General features: G+C 41.7%; 1 protein-coding gene across 4 annotated transcripts in view; it reads left to right on the forward strand.

The window, feature by feature from the left end:
• The window catches only part of znf609a (zinc finger protein 609a), a 122413-nt gene that overhangs the window by 68902 nt on the left and 26967 nt on the right, over positions 1 to 26544 (forward strand). The window contains exon 1 of one of the 4 annotated variants that reach the window (XM_046859195.1): positions 12422 to 12584. The exons of 1 other annotated variant lie outside the window; for it this stretch is intronic. In XM_046859195.1, the coding sequence (XP_046715151.1) occupies positions 12435 to 12584 (150 nt within the window). In that variant the 5' untranslated portion in view covers positions 12422 to 12434. Of the gene's footprint in view, positions 1 to 12421; positions 12585 to 15150; positions 15380 to 23546; positions 23568 to 26544 lie in introns of those variants that run through there. 2 more of the 4 variants (XM_046859196.1, XM_046859197.1) reach the window with 2 other exon arrangements.

The following is a 26544-nucleotide window of genomic DNA, read 5'->3' on the forward strand; positions in this document are numbered from 1 at the left end:
TTTAAAAATTAAAAATCTGGATGTAACACACATGGTGGGTTTATTAGGATTTCGGTTTACTACAAAATAATACAACGCAAGATCCAGCACAAGATTTTGGGCAACACTAATAAAAATGGCCGATGCCACCCCATATTTATATGCTAATTAAGAAATTCATGCACAGAACAATGAATCTTTCAGAAGGTAAGTCGCCAAACTGTGGATGTCTCCAGTCCTCCAGCACATAAATGCCATAAAGGATCACAATCCTAAAGTAAATTGCAGGGGTTAGAGACTCCATCACTGCAGTAGTGCAAAAAAAAAGAAGGAAAACGATTTGTACAAATGATCATTGGCTTACAGTGTCAGTTGGCAGCTTCTTTGTTTATGATTATAGTCAGGAGGTAAAAATTGGTCATCCGTAGTTCAATTCAGTTTCTGCAGCGTTCTACCCTCTGCTTTTTCCTATCAAGGTTGTCACTAATGACACGTGGCTTCGCGTATACATGTGCAGTATGATGTATAGTTCTCTATTCGTAAAGAAGTACAGGATCGTGTCCAAAGTCAGCTCTCAATTTGCGTATTATTTTTCGTCCTGCTTTTAACCTTGTAATGAGAACTACAGCCCAAGTTAATATAAACTCTTAATAACTGAAGTGTACACTTTCTCTTACCTATGGGCTTTTGCAAAGGAATTACAGCAGCTATTTTTAGCACATCAGTTCCAGAACATTCTGGGCTTTGGATGTACGTAACCTTGAATCAATAGGAGTGAATCATACATTTCCCGAAATGAAAGAAACTTATGAATTGCTCTACATTCCAAAGCGTTAGGATTGCTCGGGGTTTCCCAAACCTTGGAATCGAATAGAAGAACATGACTGCTGGGTGAAAGTGTAAAATATACCCAATTTAAGAGCGATTTTATTCAAGCCTGAAGTATTTCCACAAATTAACATAACGTTTAAAAAATAAATCCTATTTTTTGCAGCTCCAAACAGGTTTTTAGGCCTCAAACTAGTGACTTTCCATCGGATTACCTCTCGTGATCGACTCGAGGTACTGACGAGGTAATTTGGCATTCTAGTCTTAGGCAAGGTTTTGAGTAACCTCGAATGTGTTCTGCTGATTTGCACTTCAGTGCTGTGGTCTGCTACTTACTAAATACCACTTTGTTCATTTTTTCTTAGGGATCTAGCAAGATTTTGGCTCATCTAATTGTTTGGGAAGAAGTCAATTATAGATTATATATAGTTTGCATTTCAGGCGCTTTTCCTCCCTATTATATATTTAAATATATTTGGAAGTTCTCCCACCTCGCTCATTGCCAAGATTCGTTTTGTTGAGGCCCAAAAACAATCCAGTGCCCCAGTACATCAGAGAATTTATCATATATTACACCCCACAGTGCACTATGAATCCTCCGATCTTAAACCACTGCAAGACTGGTCCCACCATCTATCAGGGTATAATGAAGGTGTGCTTCAAGACTCTGTTCTGGCAAATAGGTGGTGAAAAGAAGCTCCACAAGCTCTGGTTCAGGGTGAAAACTACAGACACTTCCCAAGTTTTGATGTTTCGACTTATGATTTTCCGATCTGACGATGATATTGCAAAATTGATACTTAAAATGTTGCGCGGCAAGCAAACGCAGCTGTGGAAGTGCAGTATGATATGTTGGGAAGCTGCCAGGATGTACACTTGAGACGTCCTTCACTCTTGAACCGGGTTTTGTCCACGCACCCGCTGCCACATACATACATACAGTATAGTTTATATATTTTGCAGTATATTGCTCTGTTTCGATTTATTATATACTGTAATTTGTCAAATTAACTTATTACAGTATACTCCCCATATAGATCACCATTTGTATTGATATTCAGAAAATGTGTTTCTTTGAATGTGTGTGTGTGTATGTATATATATATATATATATATATATATATATATATATATATATATATATATATATATATATATATACAACCCTCCCCATTTATCCGGGCTTGGGACCGGCACTAAGAGTGGCTGGGGTTGGTTCCCTGACCGGGGATCGACCCCGGGCCGCAGCGGTGAGAGCGCCGCATCCTAACCATTAGACCACCAGGGACCCTAGTTATTAGCTGATTCCTAGTCCTAAATCGTACTTCTAATTCAGACTTAGAGTTTGAGATACCCTGTTGTGAAACATGACTATTTCTGTCTTTCCAAGGCAACGGTGGTGAATAATGAGCAATAAAGACGTGCCTTATTGATTGAATTCATCACCTTATTTGGCAGTTATTGGTGCATGTTGCGTCTAATCTCGTACCACATCGCTTTATTCCGTCTCGGAACATCGTGCCCTTATTTGTTTCGATGTTGCTTTTTTTTTTTTTTTTGCCGCTACATTAATGCACGGCGGCAGATAACGAAGTGAAAATGGTTTCTCTGCTCAATTTCACTGAGCCTTCAATAATTTATTTTCGTTCATTTGTAAGATACAGAATCGCCCGGAATGGCGTAATTGAGGGCATCCACAGGGCACAGTTATTAGGCTTGTACTGTGCACATGATTTCAGATGCTTGTCACTGATTTGTGCAATCATTTCACTTGCCTATGTAGGCTTAGTGTTTTACATGAGATGCTTGAGCATGTGGGAAAATGCTGAATGTTCCCGCTCAAAGCTCGTCAGATATTCCCAAGCTGTTCATGATGATGACTGTGGAAAACAGAAACCACTACAGAACATGACAAACCTGTCAAAATACCCACGCTCATATAGTGTCCTCACTATTTTCTCTGATTACTTTTGTGTTCAAATTTTCTACTTTTATTTTATTTTTTTATAAAGGTTCAAGTTTGAGACACTATGTGGACAAAATTGTGTGGACTATTGAAAATAAGTTTGGTATGTGCTTTTTGAACATCCCATTACACATTTTGTCCCCATTTTCTGTTACAATAACCTCCATTCTTCTGGGAAGATGTTTCACTAGATTTTGGAGTGTTCTTGTAGAGATTTGGAAGGTGTAGGTAAGGTGAGGTAATGAGGTCCTGGGGTGCAGTCGGCATTCCAGATCATTCCAAAGGTGTTCAATAGGGTTGAGGTCAGAGCGCTCTAGCAGGCCACCCAAGATCTTCCACTCCAACCCAAAGCATCTCTTTATGGAGCTGGGTTTGTGCACAGAGGCATAGTAATGCTGGAACAGGTTTAGGTCTCAGAGTTCAAGTGAGCGTTTAATGTAATGGTACTGTATCCAAATATATTTTGGGGAAGAACCACATATGGCAGTGACCGGTTGGTGGTGCTTAATGGTTAAAGCATTGGACTCTGGTTTGGACTGTGGACTAGAAGGTCACAAGTTCCAATCCCAGCACCACCAAGCCCCCACTGCTGGGCCCCTAAACAAAGGCTCTTAACCCTCAACTGTTTAGTTATAAGTTGCTTTGGTTAAGGGCAAATGCTAGTATTTAAATATATTGACCTGATATTCTAACTGCATGTGTACCTGTACCTGTGTGTCATGTTGATATTATAGATTCACTATTTATTTCCATCATTGTGTTATTTTTTTAGTTTGCGTGATCACTTAAGAGTGCTAGAAACCGGTGCCTCGTTGAATTGTCGTGTACCCTTGTTATTGGGCAGTTGGTGAAAATTGTAATCTTCTAGCAGCTCTTTCAGCAGCCAGGTGCCACTCTGTATTCCGCCTCACTTGTGAGTCGTTTCGGATAATAACCATCTGCTGAACGAGTTGTAAACGTAAAGTGGTGTTATAAGTCAGCGCGAGCATTAATGAGACGGTGCATCTCGAGCGGTGGGAATCCGCGTTTCCTCCGGCACCCATGCCAGTTTATTCTCTCTCACTCCACTGATTAAAGACCGAAATTCCTTTCAGTTTTCTGCAAGGTGTCTTTAAAGCGATATGACAGGAAAAGCCGGCTGCAATTCACCAAATTACTTCTTTTAAATGAAGTACAACTAATATGAGATATGCCTGTACAGCGTTCTGTAAGAGTCTGATGAAGCGGAGATATTTCTAAGTGACGACAGATGTTGCATGTTTTTTTGTCTTTTGACTTTCTGTGTTTATGAATTTGCACCTATCATCACTTCCTAATGGTTACACCACTGTGTAACAATGTTTGAGGTTTAGAACTCAAGCTAATTGGATATTGTACCACACAAACAACGAAGCTGAGAAAAACTGACATGTTTTTTTTTTAACTATTGTTTTGTGTCTCGTCCAACTGGTGTATTTTCCATCGTTTCAATTAATTATAACATATAAACCAAAGAAAGTAACAGAAATGACCAACATTGGCAAAAAAAGAAAAAAATTGATCTATGTGTATTGGATCAACTGTGACTTTATATCCAAAGTGTGCACAATCTTTTTTTAAATATCGCTGGTGTTCATATATCACGATCTGTATACTTTGCCTTCGTGTGTTATTTGAGGCGCATTTGATGAACGAAACGTGAACAACAATCTTTTCTCTTTTGATTTAATATTTGAAGCAGAAAAAGAATATGGCGTGGATCAGATTGGGATGGGACAGAGTTGTTCATGATTTGTTCTGCAATGAGGGTCTGCAGAGTTTGTATGTATCCCTGCACTGCGAATGAGCAAAACATAAGACCCTTCGACCTGCGTCATTTCCACCAGGCGCTTGTTTACTTTCCAGGTCTTTGAAACGTTGCGGCATTGACTGAAACGCGTCCTCATTTTTTGAAAAAACGAAACACGAGTGTTTTCATATTGATCCACTTTGCAGAACGTTTTCAAAAAGCTGCATTTTCGTTGACTGATTTTCGTGTGTGCATGGCCCTAATTTGTGTTGTAATTGTGCGAGTTTGTCAAAGCTGATATTTTCTTAAATATGCCTCTAAACCAGTGACAAATACAGTCAAATGACTGTAGATACTGGTACTTTTGGTACTCGGTTTTGACCCTGTAGTAGTGAGGCTGCACTATAAACCCAGTCCTGCAAGGAAAAGCAGCTACAATCACATCTCCCTTAATATATTTCTCTGCAAAATTATAATAGATAATTGGTCCATCTGTTTGCACTCGGACCTACGACCTGCATTCCTCTGCCTGACAAAAGACACAGGATCGGTTTCACTTCTCCTCCACTAATGATCCATTGGTGAACTAAATAAAAGGCGAGCGGACAAATTGGAAACGGGTTGCTCACTTGAACAAGCCCAGTCCAATTACATGCTGAAACATGGTGCTTTTCCTCTCTTGCGTTGGCTTTTAATCACGGGTGTTACTTTGTCCTTGGTGTTTCACTTCGCTGCTCTGAACTCCACCTCCACTGTGATTGGTGGCCATGTTTTTTATGTCGTGACTGCTCAGAGAATGTAAGCTGTCATTCTGTCTTTTTGAATGATAGTAAAGGGGGTTGTGGTGGGGTCTTGAATTGTCCCCTCCCCCATCAATCTCTCTCTTTCTCTTTCTCTCTCTCTCTGAGGCCAACCTCTTTCTCCCATCTGGATTGTTGATTAGTAAGAGAAAGCCCAAAGCCCTCCAAGCCACTATAAATAGGCCTCTGTCTGACTGTCTGTCTGTCTGTGTCATGCGCTCTCTCTCTCTCTCTCTCTCTCTCTCTCTCTCTCTCTCTCTCTCCCTCCCCTACTCCCCCCTCCTCCTCCTCTCCTCAAGCAACAAGGGACAGCCAACTCCCTGATTATGCAGTGCCTCTGCCTCCCTGGCACTCAAGTTCAGCTCTGTTGAGTCGTTGCCGCTCTGCTGCTCTACAGATAAAGCTCGACTAAAGCACTGGATCTGGATTCCATGCCTTGTTTAAAGCGTACGCATTTTTTCCCCTCCTTCCCTCTCTCTCTCTCTCTCTCTCTCTCTCTCTCTCTCTCTCTCTCTCTCTCTCTCTCTCTCTCTCTCAGGTGAACAAGTGAATGTCCTGCTCGTTCTGTATAATCATAAATAGTGTGGAGTTTTTCTAGGATTTTATAGAGAGGCAGTTTTTTTTTTTATTTTATTTTTTTGCAGGACGCAGGAGGAGGGCAGAGGGAAATGGAGGGGGAAAAAAAGCAAATAATAACCTTTTCAAGGCTGCGGTAGACTGAGATAATAGGCAGCTTAATACAGCAATCACATAAGGCACTTTTAAGTGTGCGCGTGCTGCGCAGGGAATTGAGGCCACGTAGGAGTTGGAAGCCGAAAAGCGTCAGGAGGGCAGAGGAGGGTAGTGTAAAGGTGGGAGGTTTCTGCTCGAATTTACCAGCAGAATAATAGAAGCAAACCAGTAAGAAGGCACACAATGGTATGCATATCTTCGGATAAAGGAGAATGTGTGATTCGAAATACTTGAATTAGGAGACCCAAATGTGTTCAAGCATGAGAATTCTTAATAAAGATATGCTTTATATAGGTTGGAGTGGAAGATCATGAGTGGCCTGCTATAGAGCTCTGACCTCAACCCTGTTGACTGCACCTCACGCCTTAGTTGTGGCTGAATGAGCACAAATCTCCACACCTACACTCCAAAATCTAGTGGAACACCTTCCCGGAGGACATCAGGAAATGAGGACTAAACCTGGAATGGGATGTACAAAAAGCACATGTTCAGGTTTTCACAAACATTTGCCCGTTTAGTGTAGTTACCACCAATTAGCACCAATCTCAAGGCTGTCGTGTTACTAGTAAGCTGCCAAGTTGCCAGTCCAGAGATTTTTACTCCGTCAGAGTAAAACGCAACCTTAGAGCACTATATGTTGGATCTCCTATCCTATTAATGTTCAGTTAAATGTTCATGATCTTCTTAAACATCTGCCATAAAGGTCTCTGAGTTAGACCTTACTGTAGGAAATATAGGTCACTAGGATGACCATGTTGTTAAAGAACCACTCCCACAGTGGAAACTGAATCGCCACCATTAATCCGTTCTATTCAAGTTTGACCAATGAACAGGTATAAATCTCTCTCGTTTTCCACCAGGATCTGAACCATGACTAAGTAATGCAGTTAAATGCATTCCATCTCATCCTCGTCTCAGAGACGAAGCCACACACAAATTCTCGCTGCTCATTTCGATGAGATCGCAGGATAAAAGCGCGATAGAAGACGCGCAAGGCGACAGACGTGCGCTACGTTCCAGCTGTGAGTTTTCGCTGAAGAAATGGAAATGTTTGAGTGCAGCCTGGCATGTAATGACTAATAACACTGATGTTTGCACAGACCACCTCCAGCGTTGGGGTCTGATCGAGGAGGTAATTGGGATAATTGACATTGAGGAAATGCCTTTGATAGACGTTCAAGGAAAACAAAACCGGATCACAATACATACTGGGTCCAAGCACTGGTCATGTGATGCATGGTGTAAAGGCGTGTGATGCAATCAACAACCGTAGGTTTTTAGATGGATTTTTTTATTTAATTTTTTAAGGATTTTTAAAGAATAAAATTTTAGACATTTAAAAAATTATTCATAGAATTAATACAAATGAACTGTTAATTATACTGAGTAATTATTGCTAAATAAATAGTGAATAAAAAAAAACGAGATTGCGTACAAGATTTTGCCGTTTTTTTTTTGTGAAAATGTCGTCTTTCTGGGCAAAACTTTGGGGGCACCCGAACATCTCGTTCCACATTTAGTCCGCGTTTTCTGTTATAATGACCTCCACTCTTCTGAGAAGATGTTCCACTAGATTTTGGAGTGTGCTTGTGGAGATTTGTGCTCATTTAGACACAGTAAAATTAGGTACTGATGTAGATTAGGTGAGGACGCATGGGGTGCAGTAAGTGATCCAATTAATTGCCAAAGGTGTTCAATAGGGTTGAGGTCAGAGCTCTTTAGCAGGCTGCTCAAGATCTTCCACTTCAACCCAAAATAAGCATATCTATTGCCGATGCGCGATATATCGAGGGATTACTGAATGAGTGAATCAGATCACTTCAAACATTGTCCACTCTTTTTCTGAAAACATTTTCCACCCCAAACAATTGCCTGATCTGAACAGAAAATCTCCCCTACTGTTCTTGAGAAATTTTTATCTCCTTATCATCTCACTATTTACCCTTCACCTCCCTTTCCCCTCGTGCTGCTGCGGACCTCCCACTTTCAAAACTGACCCCAATTCCTAGTGCAATAAACACCATTTATGTGGGGTGAGTCAAGCTTTAGACATGAGGCATGGAGGAAATGGGTGGAGTAACCATATAAGAAAGTTCCTGGAGGAGTGGAATGGAAAGGAAAGGCATTCTGCTCTGGCGTTTTTGTATGAATTATCATCACAAGCATATTTTTTTTGGCTGGAAGAACCCCCCCTGTCGCCCTCCCAATCTCTATCCACTTTCAATTAGTATTTCAGAACATGCGGTCCGTCTCTCGCTTTGAAACCTGTGTCCGATCGCTGTTGTCATGGCGACAGAAGTTTTCGTGTGCTAGTTGGAAAATATTGCTTTTTACTTCCTGAGACGGCACGAGTCACAGGATGCTCCATGAGATTCTTCTTGCTGTTTTTGGGGGGGGGGAACAAAAGAAAAAGAATGCAACACTTTTTTTTAAAAATAAATATGATCGCTTTTTTACGTACAAATGATTAATCCAGTCGAACAGGCATGTAGCGCATTCCTCATGGCTGCTTTCACACAAAGCCTCTTTTGACAAACACAGGAGTAGGATGTCCTGTAGGCAGAGGCACGGTGTGACGTGGTGTTTAAAATAAAATAAAAAATCAGTCAGTTGGAGTTTTTAGGAACGAGATGATCGAGAACGTTTTGCTTCACTTTGTTGGAGAAAGACCGGACCGGACCGGACTGGGACGTCTCGATCCGACTGCGATTCTGGGTTTAATCTTTTGTTGTTGTTTTTTTATTTGTAGTTCAGTACATACTGTTGAAAAAAACATTGTCCTATTCGGAGAAAAATGATTATATATTTTTTTACACAGTATATTATTGTGTTCTCTGGATGACAACGCGGCACTTCCCTGCTGTATAGATGTACAGGACTATGATGATGATGAACAGGATTTGAAATGAGTTTATTAGAAGTACATGGGGTGGTGGTGGCTCAGTGGATGGTGGAAGGTGTAGGACTTTTGGAAGGTCATTAGTTCAGATCGCAGCACCACCAAGCTACACTGCTGGGACCTTTAACGAGGCCCTTAATACCCAAACGATCTGGATAAGGACGTCTGCCAAATGCTATCAATGTATATCGGTGGGAGAATGCTGAGGATGGAGCCGCCAGGAAGGAGGAAAAGAGGAAGGGCAAGAAGGAGGTTTATGGATGTGGTGAGAGAAGACATGCAGGAAGTTGGTTTGAAAGGGGCAGATGTAGAGGACAGGGTAGCATGAAGACAGGAACAGCCGAAATCGTTTTCGTTTCATTGTTCATATTTCGCGTTTTCTATCGTCTTTAGTTTCCAATATAGCTGTAAAACCCTTGATCTTTGTTAATGTGTATTTAACAAGGTAGGGAAGATCTTCCACAATAACCCATGTAAAGCGCATCTTCATGGAGCCGGCTTTGTTCACTGGAGCATCGTCATGCTGGGACAGGTTTGGGTCTCCACATTCACGTACAATGGAACATTTATTGCCACCACATCCGAAGACATTCTATACAAATGTGCGCCTCCAACTTTGTGGTAACAGTTTGTGGAAGAACCACATACGGCTGGAAAAGTCAGGTGTCCCAATAATTTTGTCTATTTTGTGTAGTATGTCCAAGTTTTTTTTTTTTTTTTCAACCAGATGTTGTCTTCTGGTGTCATTGACGGACACAAATAAGATGCTATTAACTCGGATTGCCCGTGTTTGTTCTCCTCATTGTGTGTGGTGATGCAGTAGTGTTGATGACGGTGTGTAGGAGTCTATGCGGTTTGTGCGTGGTAAAGGTGTCAAAAGTCTATGAGTTCAAACCTTAGCACCACCAAGCTGCCACTTAAGCCGCTCTGAATAATGCTGTAAATAAAATGGACCTGCTGTTTTACACCAAACACGCCGCGAACAACGGCTGCATGCAAAACTACACAAAGGCAACGACGAGCAGATCCACAAACGAGTGATTTGTTTACCAAGCAGGAAAACAGCACAGAGCACATGTGCACCAAAATCCAGATATCACTGCAGTCTACACAGTCTTTCTTGCACTGTCTCTCTCAATGTCTCACTCACTGTCTTTCTCACACTCTCTCTCAATGTCTCACTCACTTTCTTTCTCACACTCTCTCTCTCAATGTCTCATGCACTGTCTCTCTCACAGTCTCTACACACTCTCACTGTCCCTCTCAATGTCTCACTCGCTGTCTTTCTCTCATTGTCTCTGCCCGCTCTCGCTCACTGTCCCTCTCACACTGTCTCTCTCAATGTCTCACTTACTGTCTTTCTCACGGTTTCTACACACACTCACTGTCTTTCTCAATCTCTTACTCACTGTCTCTCTCACTGTATCTGCACACTCACTTTCTCTATACCCACTGTCTTACTCACTGTCTCTTTTGCTGTCTCTACCTGCTGTCTTTCTGTCTTTTTCAATGTCTCTCTCACTGTCTTACTCACTGTCTCTTTCAACGTCTCTACATGCTGTCTTGATCGCACTCACTCACCCGCTTGCTTGCTCACTGTCTCTCCATGCTGGTTCTACACACTGTTTAACTCAATGTCTCTTTTGCTGTCTCTACATGCTGTCTCTTACACCATCTATCTCACGGTCTCTCTCACTGTCTCTACACAATTTCACTCACTGACTACACTCTGTCTCACTGACTTTCTCTGTCTTCCTTACACTGTCTCGCATTGTCTCTCTCACTATCTCACTTAATGTCTTTGTCTCTGTTTTTCTCACATTGTCTTTCTCACTGTCTCACTGGCTCCAACTCACTATTTCACTCTGTTTTTCATAATGTCTCTTACTGTCTCTCTTTGTCTTGCTTTTTCTGTCTCACTGTCTAACACTGTCCCTCTCATTGTCTCTCTCTGTCCTTCCTCTTCATTGTCTCACCAGTTTCACTCTCTCACTCTTTCTCATTCACACACACACTCTTTCTTACTTCACTGTCTCTCTTTCTCACACTTTCTTACTGCCTAGTTTTTTTTATTTGTCTCTAACCGTGTCTTTCTTTTTAGCTTTAATGGCTTTGTTCAGCAACTTAAAAAAATGATGTTGCAAAAAAAGGAGAGAATAATAAACCTGATGACTTTGGATTGGAATCAACCTGAATTAAAAAAATTTTTTTAATGTGATCATTTCACGCCTTCGGCCAGCTTTAAGGTTTTGTGGCAAGTTTGCATTATTTATTTATATTGATTGCTGGCTGAGACGTCGGTGTTAAGACCGATATCGTTCAAAGCGATTTCTCAGTACACTTTTGGACCATTAGGAAATGAAATGGTCCTGAAAGTATCCTGTTTATTTCTTAAATTGTTACTTATTTATTTATTGAATAATTTTTTTTGTGTCTGTTAGTATGAAAGAAAAGTATCTTTAAAAGTATCTGTATTTTTTTTTTGTTTTTTTGTTTTGTTTTTTTTTTACTTTTTTATCGTATGGTGATGTGCATTGCGATATCGTGATATGATATTTTTTGTCATATCACCAGCCTTTAGATTAAGAGCCACCACTTTAATTTCCTTGGCAGTTTTCCTGACTGGTGCATGAGATAATAAATGTCCGATTTGTCCACCCGTGCCGTATCTCCGGACAGAGTCCCCTCTCATCCACCTTGTGTTTGTACTTGAGTGCTGGATCGTAACCAGGATAAAGTACTGTGTTTAATATTACACTGTTAGCATTTGAGCTCCTCACACTCGGGTCAGATACGACAGAGTTTCCTTGACTGCCTCCTCAACGAACTTGAACTCCCTCCTCTCTCCTCCTCCTTTCTCGCTTTTCTGTCGCTTCTCTCCCTCCTAACGATGCGCTCTTCTCCCTTTCCTTTCACTCTTTCTTTCTTTCATATATGAAAAGCAAAATGTGTAGCCTATTATTTAAACGTCAACCACAGAGCTACTCCAGTAACTAATAGGATTCTGCCCTTTGGCATTTTTCTGTTTTGCCTTTACACTCTCTCTCTCTCTCTCTCTCTCTCTCTCTCTCTCTCTCTCTCTGTTTTTCGAAAGAAAATGTGGTTTCCTCAGATGCCTCTGTTTTTTACTGTATCTTTCTCATTCTCAGTTTCTTTTACTGTCTGTTTTCTCTAATTCTTTCTCTCGTTCTCACAGTATCTCTGCTTAAATTACTTTCTCTCTCACTGTTTCTCACCGTCTGTTTCTCTTTCTCACAGTCTCCCTATTAGCCACGTTTACATGCACACCTTTTGGTCATTCCGATTGAAAGATTCGGTGGACGGTTTACACGAGACGTTATCTACTCTGACACGGTGTTTACATGTGCCGGTGCTTTCAATCGGAATGACTTTACGGCATGAGCGAGTTAGCCTATGTCCCGAGTACAACCCCTCCCTCATCCGAAAAGCAGAAGCGTGCGGATGAAGGTCCGTAGTAAGGACTGGTGGGAGCGGGTTGTATTGCTGGAATTTAGTAACCTGGAATGGAAAGGAAACTTCCGCTTGAGTCGTTGGTCATTCACACGTTTGTGTGGACTGGTAGAGGGATTTATGGCCCCAGAAGAAGAGACCGTGAGAAATCCAATTCCTTTAATTATGCGTGTCGCGGTTGCTTTATACAAACTCGGAAGCTGTGCGGAAAACCGTGTTGTGGCGAATCAATCCGGTGTTCACGAGAGCACAGTAAAAAGGTTTGTGTATATCTTGTGCTAGGGAATGATGAATGGGCCGGTGCGAGATCCGATACGGGAGCCAGGTGAACAGGAGGCATCTGAAATCGTACAGAGATTTGAGGAAGCGCATTTTGTCCCGCAAGTAATGGCGCTTATAAAGTAATCCGTTTAATGTGTTTACATGGCAGAATTTTTATTTTGTTTGCTTTATAGAAAGGTTTATCCCAAACCAATTACAATTGCATTCAGTCTGGGCATTTTTATTTCGATGTAGATGTTTATATGGAGCATTTTTAGTATGATTGGACTTTAAAACCAATTATAATGCTCCATGTAAACACCTACTGTACATCGAAATAAAAATGCCCAGACGTAAACGCAGCTATTGTCTCTCTCTCTTTCTCTCTATCTCTCTTTCTGTCTTTCATTTTCTTTCTCTCTGTCTCTCTCTCTCTCGCTCTCTCTCTTTCTCTCTTTCTCTTGCTGTCTTTCATTTTCTCTCTCTCTTTCTCTCTTTGTCTCTCTCTATCTTTTTCTCTTGCTGTCTCTCTCTCTCTCTCTCTCTCTCTCTCTCTCTCTCTCTCTCTCTCTCTCTCAGTGATAGACGGTCTGTTTAGCGTTCTTTTGACACCGATGCCAATTCATAAAAATGCATTAAGCGAAACCAGAATTGTAAAAACTGCTCCAGTTTCTCACAGCGTAAAGCTCAATCAGAACGCTGTCTCCATACGTGACCCGATCGTTCCGGGATTCATCTCTGCTTTCTGCTCGAGGTTCAGGTGTGTTGCAGAAGCGAATACAACATGGAACGAGAGAAGAACGTTTCTCTAAACAGCAACAAAAGAACCACTTCAAAGCCCCTGAACATCCTTCGTGTTGTGTTGTGAGTATTTAGTGCCAGACAGCTAGAGGGGGAAACTACTGTGAGATGAACTGTGAAAAACCACACGCTATGGAGAGTTCAGCAGTAACGGCTGAGCGCGTTTGTTAGTTTGAACTGGAAGCGATGCACATGACAGTGGAGTGGATGATAAAAGGCCTGCAATTCTCTGAAGCGCACAGGCCGTGGAAATGAACCCGGGCTTGAGTGGAACAGTCCGAGTCCCAACCCTCATCCCTTCGAGGGGCCAGTATAAGTGCTCACTAATGCTGTTTGTTGGGAATTTATTTATTTTATTTGATTTATTTTGGTGGTGAACCGTGCGGTTAATCCAGGCGGATCCGCTGCTCATAACGGCCGCCAAGAGAAATCTGAGGAGATGGAATAAACCATTTGTTGTTTCAGTAGGGTTTGATAATGAAAGGGATTCACTACACTACACATTTCCACACCACTATTTTCTCGATCGAACACACAAACGGCTTTGTAAGACTAAATTGCGTGTGTGTGAGAGAAAGATAGTGTCTCCAAGGTTTCTTTTCAGTTGGTCCCCAAATTAGCTTGTGAGCTTGTTGGTTTGCAGAAAAAGCTGCCTTGCGGTTGCTAGCAACAGAGCACAGGTGTTGGTGAGGTTACCACTCCTTACTTCCTGCTAGACTTATCTTTTTTTTTTTCATGCTTTATACTCACACCTCCCTCTTTCTGTCACACACACACACACCCCTCACACCCACTCAGTAGTGAGCAGTCATTATCTCGGCAGTGCAGTGAGGTACCACCTTCTGTTTGCGCCTTCACCTTGTTTGTTTCTACCCCAAAGGATACAGGTCGCTTTCTTGCTTCTCTCTTCAGGTAAAGGTTGGGACAGATACGCAAAAACGTATGGATTGTAGTACCGGAGGGCAGGAGCACTTATCTGCTCACTATCAAACCTCCCCCGATTAACGACTTCCATCCGATCTGGTTTCTTTGCGATATCAGGACGTGTGGCTCGCTTTCGCCTCAGCAGCAGGCGATCGGATTCCCCGCAGCTGTTCTTAAGGGTAGGGGAAGCTTAGGGAAACACCCTGCTGAGAACCCTAACCCCTCCCCACTTCCTCCCTGCCTCCCATCCTTCTTTTTCTTTTCCCCCCATAAGGCCCTTGGCCTCGCGCACTTAATTCCGAACAATGGGGAGCCAAAGCCTATGGCTGCCAAACACTGTTTGGCTCTGAACTTCTCATTGGCTCATAATTGAATTTCAGGAGGGCAGGGACTAATCTGTAGCAGGGACGAAATTCAAAGCTTGTGGTCAAAGAGGTAATTCCCCCCCCCCCAAGTCCTGTTTTTTAGAATGCCACAAAGGGACCTGATTTCTTTCTAAATGTTTTCCGATGATGCAAAATTTGTGATCGATGAGGCACTAAAAACTCAAAACCCGATCTGTAATGCAGGGGGCGAGGTCTGTTTTTGCACACCCTTTCTGCATTTTACTTTGATGTTTAGTTGGTTACACTGCAGTATGTAAATGACCTAGACGGGCTCTTCCTGCCCACCGTTTCTCTTTTCACCTGCTTTACCTACCCCAGCGTGGCACTCGTCTGCCGCACCAGGCTCCCACGCTTTCACAATCGCGAGAGCACTCGCTCAGTAATGACTCAAATCCGGCAGCGGAGTGAGCCTCGCACAAAGGCCACTTCTACACTTCATCTTGACGAGAACCGAACAGGAAACCTGCAGGGATCCAGCGGCCACGAGAACTCGGGTGGAAACAAATTCTCCTTATCGAGCCGGCCGCGCTACCATGAGAGAGTGGCGCTTTCAGAGTGCGAAAGGTGAGACGGCTCGCTCGAATCAGCTAGCGTTTTTTTTTTTGCATCTTGCTCTCGAGTCACAGCTCGGCCTCTTTTTAAAAGAAAGAAGCCTCGCATCATCGCAGCGTTCTTTATAATAGAACAGTTTTCAATCCATTTTTCACTGAATAACAAGGTTCTTTTGAACTGCTGGATATGAGGTGGAGGATGAGTGAAGTGAAAAGGCCTGACCTTATTTGCTCACTAGCCATTATTCACAAATGACGCTTTCCTTTTCGGTTTTTTTGTTTCCCCTCTCATCTTGCTTTGTCCTTGTGTTGTTTATTATCGAGTTAGAGGTTCCTTGACGAGTTTGTTTGGCTCATCTACTGTTTCCTTTCTTTTTTTCCCCCCCTGAGGTGTTACTTTCAGCATCAGTGGGGGTTTCCAGTGTGCTCAAGAGATTATCATTTTTTTCCTCTGCTGTAAGACTGAAATCAAAAGACTCAGGTTGCAGGAGGCTTGCGGTTAACAGTCATATAATTTCTCTGACAGTTGTGTGTGTGTGTGTGTGTGTGTTGGGCTGATATTGCAGCGTGTCACTTAGTAGCCTGGCGTGAATCGCACGTCGTTCGATCCGCCTTTCTAACCGTCAGACTCGGGGAGGTGGGGGGAGTTTGGCATCTCCGCACCTACCAATTTAGCACCTCAAATGTGGTGAGCAGGCCAGCATCAAGAGAGCAACTCAGATTACAGAGCGCTTTTCAGTGAGTCCTGCTCTCTGTAATTATAGGTCGGGGCAGTTTTTTACCCGATTCGTTTTACGACTCCGCGGCATCGGCGTAGTCTGCTCTGTAGCCAGCTCCTCGAGCTCGAACAAGTGACTCCTACAGAAGCGAGAACGCAGCGTCTGTGCTGTACGACTCGTTTCATGCAGAAATTTTTTTGGGAGAAAAAAATAAGTTTTTGAGTTGCATCGTTTACAATCGGGGCTCATTAGTCATGCACAGCATTCTCGCGGCGTTTCGGGCGAGCGCTAACCGAGTCGCAACGGTTCGGTTTCGGATTGTTTTCGGAGCATTTGTGTACCTAACGCCTCGTGCAGCTTTGTTTTCTTTAATCAGACAAAATCAGAGCTTGGGAAAAAAAAAATGAAAGGAAGAAAAGCACACCAGATTAAAGCTGTGTGTTTTGGCTAGCTGTGCAAAAGTGGTTCTGTTTAATGGCCAAATATGTGTTTTTCTCTGTTCTGTGTTTGTTTTCCAGCAGCCGTTTGCCTTTCAGACACCATTTCTTTTTTTTTTTTCTTTCTCGTGAGCTGGAATGTTGGAAGACCAGCAGAGAAGACGTCTCCGCCGTCGGTTTCATCTTTGCAGTCAACCTCACTGACTTTTTTGGGTTTTTTTCTTTTCCCCTCTCGGCTCAGGATGCGAGTTTGACAGGAGGATGTTTAAACCCTTCTGTCAGAGTCTTTTTTTTTCCCTTCTTCAGCTTTTAAAACCCTTTAGCGGTCACTTTGTTTATGTGGGAGATTGATGATGTTCACCCGGAAGACTGTTTAGAGCCTAGTCTTTCTAAACATTGCGTGACATCACTTCAACTCTGTCAGCACCATCAGAGATACGTTTTTAAAAAAAATTTAATTGATCGGATCCACTTTGCTGGAGCATGTGTGCTGTTCGCCACATCTTGGTGATGGTGGTGTTATTTTAAGGGCTGAAAAGAATGCGGTTTTCCAGGAAGGTAGTGTATGACGAGTTTAGTTTTTTTCCCTATTGATGGCAATGCGTCAACCATAACCTGCTCACAGGCTCCATTTTCTAAATCCAAAAAATCTTATTATACGTCATGTTTTAACAATTACACAGTATATGAACTTGGCGACTCTTGGCTTTTCCAGATGCCTTCACTTGAGCTCGGAGACCCAAACATGTTCCAGGATGACACTGCCTCTGTGCACAAAGTGAACTCAATGAAGATATACTTTACACAGGTTGGAGGGGAAGATCTTGAGTGGCCTGCTGTAAAGCTCTGACCTCAACTTTATTGAACACTGACTTGAACCCCAGGTCTGAATGCTGTGAATGCTGACTGCACCCCAGGCCTCCTCACCTCACCTACATCAGTATCTGACTTTACTAACACCCTTATGGCTGGTTGAGCACAAATCTCCACCAGCACAATACAATATCTGACTGAACATCTTCCCAGAAGAGTGGAGGTCATTATAACAAAATAAGAGCAAAACCCATTGAACGAGCTCCTCCCATAGAAACAGTAGTGTAATTCGACTATGAAGTTAATAAATGCCTGTGAAATTTACTACTTCCACAGCCTCCATTAGAGATCATTAACCAATCAAATATCTTTTTATTTTTATTTCGGCTTCTCCTATTAGGGGTCGCCACAGCAGATCATCCGTCTCCATACCCCCCTGTCCTCGACATCTGACTCTTTTACACCAACTACCTGCATGTCTTCCCTCACCACATCCATAAACCTCCTCTTTGGCCTTCCTCTTTTCCTCCTTCCTCCTGGTCATCCATTCATCACTTTGAATCTATATAAAATATATCAAGATTGAAAGCTTCGTTTTTGGTAAAGCTGAGCTGATTATGCAGAACTGAAATAGACCCATCACTCATTTTCCGTCCCTCGTTCTTCATCGCTCTTTCTCTGTCCCTCAGCCCCTCATCCCCTGTCCCTGTTGTTATATTTATTGAAGGGTGAAGAACCACGGTATTGTCAGCAGTTTAATACCAGCTGGAGTGTAGAACCAATTTTAGAAGAAAATATTTAAATATGTCACAAGTAAACTCCTTCTATAGTTTTTACATGTTTGAGAAATATCTGTATTTGCTGTTAAAGAGCCGATCTGGCCAATCCTCGCCGCCCCTCCCCCGTCCCAGCACATCTCATATCGCGGCAAATTTTATTTCATTGTCTTGGTTGCTGTTCATCTGTTTTTATTTCCATATTTTTTTCTCCGTCTTTTTGTTTTATAGTAATAAAAACACAGACATGTGGTTTCTCTGGTTAACATTCAAGACTTGTTGAGCAGATGTACTTTTTCCACATTCGGGGGTTGTGCACTGGTTTAAGTACAAGATTTGACCCGACCTGAACTCTTCTCCAGACCGAGCCATGTCTCTGAATCTCGCATGGGGTCAACCTTTTCAAAGCTTTTACCACAGCAACCTATGCTAAGAGCATGCTTTATGCATTTTTCCATTGATGAAGATTGCTTGTTTGTAATTGAAGTAGAACTTCCTATCCAGAAGGTTTTCACTCTTCATACAATAGGGAAGAGAAGATTTGAGAAGATCTGAAGCACTGTATGAAGCACAGATTCGCTCACTGTCTCAAACGTATGTAATTCCTCTTTTGCAAACAGGAAATTACCTGTCCCTTTACAGGTAGTGATGTAAATGCTGTCCTTGTCTGACCCATGAGGAATACATTTTCGAACTACAAAAGCTAGTCAAATAAGTTTACTGGAAAAAAGTCGAGCTCCAGTCTGCACCTGTGGGACAACATTTGCTCACAAGATGTTTTCAGTGCCTTAGTGGAGTTCTTTGTCTTTTCATCATTAAATATGGAGAAAACTTTGTGGACACCTGACTTTAAGATTCCTATGTGCTTTTTGAACGTTTAGTCTCTATTTGCTGTTATTATAAACTCCACTCTTCTGAGATGTTCCACATGATTTTGGAGTGTGCTTGTGGAGATTCGTGCTCATTCAGACAGAGAGTCAGGTACTGTTGTAGAGTGAAGAGGCCTGGGTTGCAGTCAGCGTTCCAATTCATCAAGATGAGGTCAGAGCTCTATAGCAAGCCACTCAAGATGTTCCACTCCAATTCATGTACACTATCTTCATGGAGTTGCTTTGTGTGCAGGGGCATTGCCATGCTGAAAGTGAAAGGAAAGTGTAATGCTGCCTCATGCGAATACAATTGCTGGAAGTCGGGCGTTCCAATACCAATTTGCCCATATAGTGTAGCACACTACTCACACAGCATTGAAAGCATGTCATGTGATTCTCCTTTGGATCCTAAATGACAAACTTTTTGTGAAACTTGCAGACTTTGCTAAAGTCAGACTAATGTTTTATTTTTTTGCTGCTGAACATTTGTCAGGGATTAGCCCTGGAAAAAAAAAAAAATCCCAGAGGTCACCCATTGTCGGATTTGATCGAAAGCTTAAACACTTAATTCATTCGAGCGAATTTCCCCACATTCCATGCTCAAGACCGTGCAGAAGCATATACTAGTCCAACCCTGTGATGGGAGAATTTTATGCAAATGGAATATGATTTCTCTTTCCATGATTCATGCTGTCAGGTGATGGTGTGTTTCTACTTGTCAAGCCTTAAGTCAAACAAGCTGCAAGATTGTACTACTGAAAAAAAACAAAACAAAAAAAACAGTAGTGATTCGTTTTATGCCTGAATGAATCATTGTTGCAAGTTACTTATTGTTGGCTCCTGGTAAAGCTTGTAGCTTGTCATCAGCCTGGATTATAAACCGGCTTAGCCATCGTTTGACTTTGAATGTCAGTTGTTTGAAAATCTTAATTGTATGCTAACCACAGAGCAGTGTTTCGAAAGCCAGGGTGTGGACCGAGTGCAGGGCCAGTGTACGCAAAACTTGGCATAACCCGAAAACCGCTTGAAGAAAAACTAGCTCTGAACCACTAATGGTGTGTTCAAAACCACAAAAGAGAAAACGGAGCCAGGAAGCGGACTTTGTTTTTATTGAACACGGCTGTCGCTCCTGCTATGGTTCCGTATTAATTTGGGTCTTGTTTCCAGTGCCTGTTCTCCAGCTGCACCTCCCTGAACTGCCTTCTGGCTCTTGCGGCTCTTTAAGCACAGAGTTGAGCTCGGGGCCGTTGTGGTGGTTGTGTCCCCCTTTTCCAGAACACAGTTGCTTATGGTTAGTGTTTGGTGGTCTTGCTTTCGAGTTGTAAGCATTGGTTTTTGGTTTGGAGTGGTTCACTCGCTGGTCTGGAGGCACCGTGCTTTTGATTGTAGGAGGTCTGTGGTGTTACTGTTCGCAGATCCATTTTTTTTTATTCCGACTATTAAATGTAGCATATCACGTAACTGTTAAATGTGTTCAGCAGCTCAGTGCAATTTTTTATAGAGCTATTTCACAGGTCTTTCCTGCTACCATGCATTTTATGTGACCTCTCATTGCCCTGGAATATCGAAACCGACCGCTTGGAAAGGGGCCTGTGCAAAGGCAGAGAGGCAGGTATTCGAGTGCAGAAATGTCAATCTGCTTTCCTGTCTAACTGTCTTGTCGAATTCCTTCCCGCAGTTTGTTTTCCGTATATACAATGCTAAGTGTGAGTCATTTCGCATTCAAATACCAAGTCATTTCTATGACACATTGTGAAACAAACTGCAGGCAAACAGCTTTATAAAAATATTTGAAAGTTTTGCAGAGACGGAAGTGAGTTCAGACTGAACTTCAGAGAAATTGGTAGACTTCATTTCAATTATTTGCATTTAAATCAAATGTATAACTATTAGGGGTGCGACGGTACACAAAATTCACGGTTCGGTTAAATTACGGGACAATTAGGGGGAAGAACCGTGAAACATAAAATTGCTTGTTTTTATTAATGCATTTTATTATTATTATTAAATTCATTTGTGAACATCAACAGTTTAAATTTTTTCACACAATTTTTAATAAAATGCCTGCTTGGTTAAATAAATGAGAAATCCATTAAAACTATTAAACAAACAATAAAACAATTAAATATTTGAGTAATCAATTAAATTGGCCCAAATTAACTTGATTAAATGCATGGAAAATGTCATTAAATAGTTAAATATTTTTTTACCCTATTTGGGTAATACAGATGTGTATATAAGTGTTTGTGTTTTACATTTAATATGTAAAATATGTAAATATGATTTGCTTAATTGTTCTACTTATTGCAGCATACGTTGACAAATGTCTTTATTCCTTCCATCCTTCATTCATTCACTCCCTCGATATGCAGCAGTTTCTCTCATTTTAAAAGAAATCCTTGAAGCTAAAGAATCCATAGCATTAGCCGTTAGCCCCTTTCTGTTAGCAGCTAACGCTAGCGCTATGGATTCTTTAGCGTTTTTAAGCATGCAAAAAACAAATGCGTGCACACAAAAGTGACACTGTGCTAACTCTGGTGCATTTTTTCAAGTTTAATACTGCTCATTATAATATAAATGCGCTCGAAGTGCGAGGCGGAGACTAAACAAACATGCGGTTCACCACTTAATACGTTCCTGAGGGAAATCAGATTTTATCTACCTTCTGCACGTAAACAGGGATTGCATTCTGTACACGTGTGTACCGTTCTGAAATGCGCTATGAATACGTGTACCGGTTCTCCCCTTATAATTATTAATTAAGCTGAATCTTCATCTTCGGGAAGAGGGTGAAGTCCACAGGAGCCAAATCTGGGGAACAGGGTTGGTGTGGACGTGAGATTGTTGTTTTCGGTGAGAAACTTGCGTGTGAGGTGAGCTCGGTGACAGAGTGCGCATGTGGTCAGAATAGCAGACGTGGTAACGCACGTGGTCAAAATAGCACCAGTCGCACAGCTCGTGATGTACACAGGACATATCTTAATACCTCCTAGTGCTTTTTTTGCCTGGTGGAGAGTTTTGTCAGAGAGAACAGCAGTATGGTTGTATTTGTTTGTTGAGACCAATTTTAGGTGAAATACATGAACGTATGTTTCTCCTTCATTGTAAGTTGCATTCACAAACACAGCGACTCACACAGACAAAGGAACAGGAGAGCATGTATTTATAATGACATTGAGCGATAGCGAGCGTTGGTAATGAGATGTGGGTCGCCACGGATTGCTCATCAGGGATAAATGCACACCGTTCACCTTGACTGTTGATTTCTGTAAAGCTGCTTTGAGACAATGTCTGTTGTGAAAAGCGCTATAGAAATAAACTTGACTTGACTTGACATGTGGGTGTGTCCAACGACACGATAAAGTTGGACAAAGTACTTTTTGTAAGTATGCACATCATGTGTTTCCTGTCAGCTGTGTTATACCATTCATGCCATTTACTAAGTCACTATGTCGACCAGCAGTAAAACACCTACTGTTGACTTTTGCTGCGTGTTTGAATTTGACACTGCTCATATTAACTTTTCGCAGTCCTTATCCAGAGCATCTTACAATAACCTCATTAAAACTGAACAGGGTTAAGGGCCTTTTTTTTTTACTGCTCGGCAGTAGCGCCTTGGTGAACCTGGAAATAGAACCTGTGAGCTTCCAATCAGAAGTACGATGGCCATGTTTCATTTTTCCCTCCACTTTGGCTTTCTGTTCATTTGTAAAAAAACGCTCGCTAAAGTGAATCAATTTAAAAATGGTGTTTTTGCGTCGTAGTGCGAACTGTGAAAACGGGGCATTTTTTTTGTCATTGCCGGGACATTTCAGAGAGCTGGAAAGTAAATAAATGCCCCAAAGCCTTACCTGTTGACTTGCATTTTAGACGGACACCAAAGTCCTTACAAATGTTGGAACCCGTTTCATCGTTATAGGAAATTAATAGTTTGGGTTATCTTCTAAATCTGGGATTTTATTTTATATATAGTTTAGTGTGTGATTAAATCATTAAAAATTTGTATTCACAGTACTCTTAGGAATGAAGGTGTTTTTAAGGACACATATTTGTACAACTGGTGAACGTAAAAGGCTCAGCTTTAACAAACAATTCAAACATCAAGGTTGCCCAGTTAATGGGCTGATTCTGCCGGGCCATTTTGTTATGTCTCCGTTGCCTTGGAATACTTGAAATCTTTTTTTTTCTGCGAACGACAGAGACCAAGTGAATGCTGATTTATACTGGTAGTTTGTTCAGTTTTCTTATTGCCTGCCAGAGTGAAGTGACAAGTGTGGCCAATGAATTAAGCCCAGCGAACAGCATGTCAGTGTGTCTAAAAAGGAACTTAGCTCGGAATGCACTTACACGTCCCAGCCGTCCAGCCACACTGTGCTCATAAAAGCTGCCGAAGAATGACTGCTGCCTGCTGCTGTTCAACAGGATTAACATTCCACAGCCCCAAAGAAACCCTTGTCCTTTTATGTAATAAAGCAGTCCTGCAAGGCTTACCGGCGGGATGTGGCTAAAATTAAAGCGCGTGACCCCTAGCGCGTCTCGTGGTGCCTCCCGAAAACCGAGGATTGTTTGCGAAGATTGTTTTTTTGGGTAAGTGTTAGGATTCCAATAACACCTTTCACATACTCGAGTTACTACAACGGATTGGTGCATTTAAAATTTTCTTTCAAAATCTTTTTCAAAAACCTTTTTTTTTAGCGTATATAAACTACTTCTACTCCCTGCAAGTGCAGACATCTGTTCTGGCACCATGGGCTCAATAATATCCTTGACAGTAAGATCCTCATGAGGTGTTCTCAGAAATCCTGCCGTCTGCTGAGTGCACCAGCTGCCTCCTCAATTATAGGCTTCTTCTCTCATCTCAATGCAGCTGGGAGCTTGTTGCTTCTGGTGAAGAAGCAGCCAGACGCGAAACTGGAAAAAGCCGGTGCTTCTCTTCCTGCACGGCTCATTAATGACACCACCCCCCCTCTACCTTCCCCCTCCCAGATCTCATTCTCTTACCGAAATGTGCTGGCTGGCTGTGGCGAGCAAACAAGCATCAAATTGCCGTGGCGCTGCTTTGCTGTCATAACACTGACCAGCATGGTTCATCACGTCAGCATGGTCTCACAATGAGTAGTCAATGGTGAACTCGTATTGTCCTAAACAGTACCTTTTATTATGGCTTAGGTTAAAGTTCACAATTCTTTTTAACGCTCCAGGTGCGAAATGACGGACACTTTATAGGACATGGTGAGTAGCAACGGCGGGCTGATGTGATACTGCATATTAAATTATTTGATGTCTTACGGTGAATGTGTCCCTTTTGTTTATTTGCCCCAGTCAGTTTTCACAACTGCCAGTTAGGACTCTTTGTAGGGAACATCTGCTGAAGAAGCCTTTTGAGATTCTAGTTATAACCTGTACTTCCAAAGATTTAGGAGTTTCAGATTTTCTGCTAAATTATTATTTTTTTTAAACACTCAATTCTGCTGTTAGCGTTTATGGGGACCCAGTATGTCATCTGTAGTCACTAACAAATCCAGTACTCTTTTGCAAGCTATCAGAAGAAAGCTGATTTGGAAATGCCATGATATAAATGGGAAAAAGACAAAATATGGACTTCTCAGATGCAGGGCACCTGGTGCTGGATTGGAAAACGCTGATCAGGGCTACCAAGCTTTCAGCACCGAAGATTTCTTTGTAAAAAGACTGCTAATTTTCATAAAGTATTCTAGCCTAAAACACATCATTGATGGCAGTAATATTGATGAACAAGACCCCTTAGCTCCTCAGTAGTTTACTTCTAGCAGTAAATATCACTCATCACTGTATAGATTCTTTAGATAGCTGTTAAAACTTATCAATGTGTGCAGGAAACCAGGAGCATGTCCAGCTTCGGGTTTACACTCACATTTGTTATTGAATATCGACTTGCTTGTTTTGCTCTGTAATGTCTGGCCTTGTTTTCTCTTTAATGAATAGTATTGTTCCTCCAGGAGCTAAAGAATGCTGTTTGGACTTTGAGATCTTTAAGAGAGAGAGTTTACACTGATAATTATGTATAGACAGGTAGTAGAAATATCCAATGGCGAATATGTGTACACACAGAGCAATAGATTAGTGGATGTGCATGTTGGTAGTACCTTCTGAGACAAACAGCCAACAATATACACCATATGCACCTGACCATAAGATTCATATGTGCTTTTTGGACATTGCATTGTTCAATAGGGTTAGATTCAGAGTTTTATAGCAGGCCAATCAAGATCTTCCACTCTGACAAATGTAAACATATACTGTAATTTCCGGACTATTAAGCGCACGCAAATATAGGCCGCATCCAACAAATGTTACGATGATGTTTATTTTGAACATAAATAAGCCGCACCTGTCTATAAATCTAGGTGTCTAGATTGAAACTAATGAACTTTACACAGGCTTTAATGAAAGACAGTGTCTGTTACACGGCTTGTATCTAAACAGTAGCCTACCAAGAAAGTCATTGTTCACTGTCTTCCTCCTTTCTTTCACAACTATTTCTCTTGAGAGTTTATCTTTTGGCATCGTCATGCGTTCAAAAAACCATCGGTGTAGCTTTTCTCCCGATGCCATGCAGCTCAGAACACAGGTGAAGTGCGTGTTTTCATGCCCGGTTGTTTTCAGCGTGACGAATGATTCGCATTTCCTGTTGACAGTCCGAGTGAGCGGCAGGTCAAACGTCAGAGGAACATCATCCATATTTATGATGTGGTGCGGCCCGATTCAGTGGGAGCGCATCTGATTTAATACAAAGTTTCATTGGTTCACCTGAACCCGTTCCGCAATTGCATTGTTTTATTGTTATGGAGTTCAGTTTTTTGGCTTGAAGCTTGTGAAACCGGGAAAAACCCAGGAAAAATCCATAAATTAGCCGCCGGGGAAAATACGGTATGTAGCTGGCTTTGTGCACAGTGACATTGTCATGCTGGAACAGGTTTGGCTCTCCTACTGCAATTAAATGGAAATTCTATGCTACTCGCATCTCAGGACATCCTATACAATTTTGTGCCTCCAAGTTTGTGGTAACAATTTGGAGAAGAACCACACATAGCTTGGAAGAGTCAGGCATCCTGATACTTTGGTCATTATAGTGTAGAGAAAAGATTAAATGTACATATAAATGAAAGAATTTCCATTTGAGAGAAAAACTAAAAAGCTCTATTCAGTACAGTCTTTTTGTACAGTTCATATTTGGAAAAGAATAAACGGTTTCATTTGTCACTATTTATTAAAAATTCTATACTTTAGCACTGCTGAAAGAAATGGCCTGAAACAAATACAAAACCCATTGCACATGATTTATTCTTGCTCCTGTCAAATAGTGTGTTTTAATGCAACCTGCAAATAGTTCTCATGTGTAAAGGCAGCCCGAGTGTGCTAATGGTTTCTTTTGTTACCAGTCATTGACTCCTGCTCCTGCTGAGATGAACGATTAATTACACTAAATTAAAATGTACAATCATTTTAGGGGGGGAGGGGAAGCTTTTGAATCTGATGTGCCTTTTCAAGCAGAAGTCAAGCACTGAAGCCTTACATGACAGTG

Source organism: Silurus meridionalis, chromosome 10 (assembly GCF_014805685.1).
Source record: "Silurus meridionalis isolate SWU-2019-XX chromosome 10, ASM1480568v1, whole genome shotgun sequence".
NCBI classification, from domain to species: Eukaryota; Metazoa; Chordata; class Actinopteri; order Siluriformes; family Siluridae; genus Silurus; species Silurus meridionalis.